At 47.0% G+C, this 3,103-nt stretch overlaps 1 protein-coding gene across 1 annotated transcript in view; it reads left to right on the top strand.

Annotated features, from left to right (window-relative positions):
• The window catches only part of LOC113483492 (high affinity choline transporter 1-like), a 7,584-nt gene extending 5,975 nt beyond the window's left edge, over nucleotides 1-1,609 (top strand). Inside the window, exons 7-8 of the mRNA XM_026855100.1 lie at nucleotides 428-645; nucleotides 1,088-1,609. Of these exons, the coding sequence (XP_026710901.1) occupies nucleotides 428-645; nucleotides 1,088-1,609 (740 nt within the window). The remainder of the gene's footprint in view (nucleotides 1-427; nucleotides 646-1,087) is intronic.
• Nucleotides 1,610-3,103: the final 1,494 nt, after the last annotated feature.

The raw sequence follows: 3,103 nt of genomic DNA, 5'->3' as shown, positions 1-3,103 counted from the left end.
CCTAGAGGATCAGTCCTGTGTTGGCTGTGAGCAAGGATTAAAGAGCAGACAGATTACCAAACATTTAAAGAAATCAGTTGAACTCATTAATTCATCTGTCACTAGGGTCATCAGAGCAAAACTCCCTTCTCCTCACCACAGGGCCTAGAAGGTTGACTGTCCCAGTTCTGGAAACACAAAGCACAGCTATTTCTACAGATGCTACTGGGGAAAAGGAAAATCTTTGATCTAGTGAGAGCTCCAGCATGCTAAGGAAAATCACAAGAGATCATAAGAGAATCCAAAAAATTAATGCAAGTCCTAAAATACAGAGTGGGTCTCAGTCCTTAGCCCTGCTGTGACTGGTCCCAGTGGAAAGGCAGCTTCAAAGGCAGCACAAATGTCAGTGAAAGATTTTTTTGTGACTTTTTCTTGTTCTGTTTTAAAGACTGGAACCAGACAAGCTACGGTCTTCCAAGTCCACTCGAGAGAGGGGAATCGGCAATGATACTGCCACTTGTTTTACATTATCTCTGCCCAGCATACATCTCCATTGCTGGTTTGGGAGCCGTTGCTGCTGCTGCAATGTCTTCTGCAGATTCAGCTCTTCTCTCTGCCAGCTCCATGTTCGCTCACAATATATACAGGAAAATCCTGAGGAAAAAGGTACTTGGTTACAGCATTCAGTAGTTTTGGTGTCAAGAAAGATGCTTTCGTTTCAAGACCATTTCAAACACATTCTCTGTGGTTTGCAAACAGAGGCATCTGTCCTTCAGCTGCTGAACTGTGTTCTGGAGCTTCAAACGCAGGTCAGGGGTGTTCATATCCTTGGTAGGGATACAAATACCTACACTGGTGAGCTTGGCTCTTTATAAAATGACTAGTGTAAAAGCTGGACTAGAATATTAATGGAAACAGCATAAAACCTTGACCCTTAAAATTACAGAGAGCAGCTCTGTCTTCAGGAGTGCCTACCTTGGGTGGCTGCTGGTGACAAGCACTTCTGAAAGCAGCGAGGGCTCGGTGAGAACCAGCCTAGGGCAGAGCAGTGCTGGTCACCCCCACAAGTAAACATCATGTCTGTAACGTTACAATCTCTGTTTTACAGGCTACAGAGACAGAGGTCTTATGGGCCATGAGGACCTCCATGCTGGTGTTTGGGGCCGGGGCAGCCAGTCTGGCTTTTTACTCCAGCTCTGTCTATGACCTCTGGTTCCTAAGCGGGGAGCTGGTGTATGCCCTGCTGTTCCCCCAGCTCTGCTGCGCCCTCTTCGCTCCCAGCACCAACACCTATGGCTCGGCTGCGGGCTTCTTGGTTGGATTCCTCATGAGGCTGCTGGCAGGGGAGCCTGCCCTGAGCATTCCCCCCATCATCTGCTACCCAGCCTGCTCCCTGGTGAATGGGACCTACAGTCAGCTCTTCCCCTTTAAAACATTCACCATGCTTCTCACCTTGGGGACGATCATCGCTGTGTCGCACCTGGCTGTGGTTTTGTTTCAGAGAAACCTCCTTCCCTGCAGGTGGGATGTCTGCAATATCATGGGAGGGACCAGCACCCACATCCCCCTGCAGCAGATGGAAACAGAGATGGGTTCACCAACAGTTGCACTAGAAGAGAATCGTGATTAGATGTGGGGCCTCATTTGAAAAGTCATAGTGCGTTCAACAATTAGAGTATGGTACAAACAGCATCGCTCTTCCCTTTGCTTTCTCCAGTAATGAATTATTTAAAGTCCTGGCAGAATAATAAAGGCTCACTTTGTTCATCCAAGGAGAATGTGTGAGCTTGAAGTCTGCAGTGATTAAAGGTGTATGGTGATGGAGCACGATCTTGTGGTGGTGACCACAGGGCACCTTGGGCCCCAGCAGTGTTTTCTTCAGGGTGCCCCTGGTACCCCACCCGAAAGCAAGGCTACAAATCACACTCCAAAATTGATGGCATTCTCAAGTCACACAGTTTTCTCACCACAAAGAAGACAAATTAATGTTTAATAGATCAGGTATTCTTGATTAAAAAAAAAAAGGTGTGCAAACCTCTTCCTTTTACAACAGCTAGAGTTTTAGCATAATCATCCCTGGGGGAGCGCATCAAACTATAAAAACACAGATTACTGAATGCAGTGTAACCATCACAGCAGTCCAGCAGTAATATCCGTTCTGCATCATTCTTTGTATGCTTTACAAAGCTTTCCTTGATACTGCAAAAACTTGTGCATATGCTTCTCCCCAGCCACAGTCTCAGGGCACACAGCCAGTCTGCTGCCACATGGCTGAGGAGAGGACATCCCCTCTTGTATGACCTGGTGTGTGTGCACAGTGTGAGAAACTCTGCTGGTGCTATCATGCCCATCCACAGCAGGCTCAGAGAGGAGCCACATGTCACTCTGAACTGTACCAAGGCAAATGCAGTAGCTCAGGAAGAGGACTGGCAGCCCTACATTCTAGGTATGGCTTTGATGACTCTGCTCCCCACGGGGAGTATTGATCTCCTTTAAAATACCCATCCTCAGTGAGGTGGAGATTCTGCTCCTCATCAGAGGAGCTTTGCCCTCGTGTTAGTAAACACCCGGGTATGCTTAACTTCCCATGCACAGCAGTCCTGTTGATATGCTTTGTTAAATCAAGACCAGAAATTCTTTCTTGTATCTCTAGAGACTGTCATGAAATATTAATTATAATATGTGTCTAGAAAAGGGAAAAAACCTGTTTTGAGAATTAAAAGCATTGCCATTAACTATGGCCCTAGGCTGTCCCCCACTGAAGTCTTTCACACCCCAGTGATTTGAGTGGGAGCATGTGAGGTCATGCTTAGCTAAGGGAGACATCAAAGCTATCATTACTGTAGTGCCAGAAGAACTGGGCTCTTGTTAAATCACAGTTGCTGCATACTGATTCAAGCCTACTCCCCTGCAAGATTTAGGGGTGACCTAGTTTGGGGACCTGTACAGCGCTCTGTGTGGTTCAGACCAAAGCTGACATATTGCACTTGCTCAAGGACACAGACCTGCTGCATGGCCCAGATGAAACTACAACGTCCTCAAGCCAAGGTCAGCATCCCACTCACTGACATCTCACCCAGCAGCTCTGAAAGGCAAATGTCTGCGTTTGGAGATATCTTTTCTC

This window comes from Athene cunicularia, assembly GCF_003259725.1.
Source record: "Athene cunicularia isolate RWA chromosome 1 unlocalized genomic scaffold, athCun1 chr1_part1, whole genome shotgun sequence".
NCBI lineage: Eukaryota > Metazoa > Chordata > Aves > Strigiformes > Strigidae > Athene > Athene cunicularia.
Note: the sequence above shows the minus strand (reverse complement) of the source record. Positions and strands in the feature narration are given on the sequence as shown.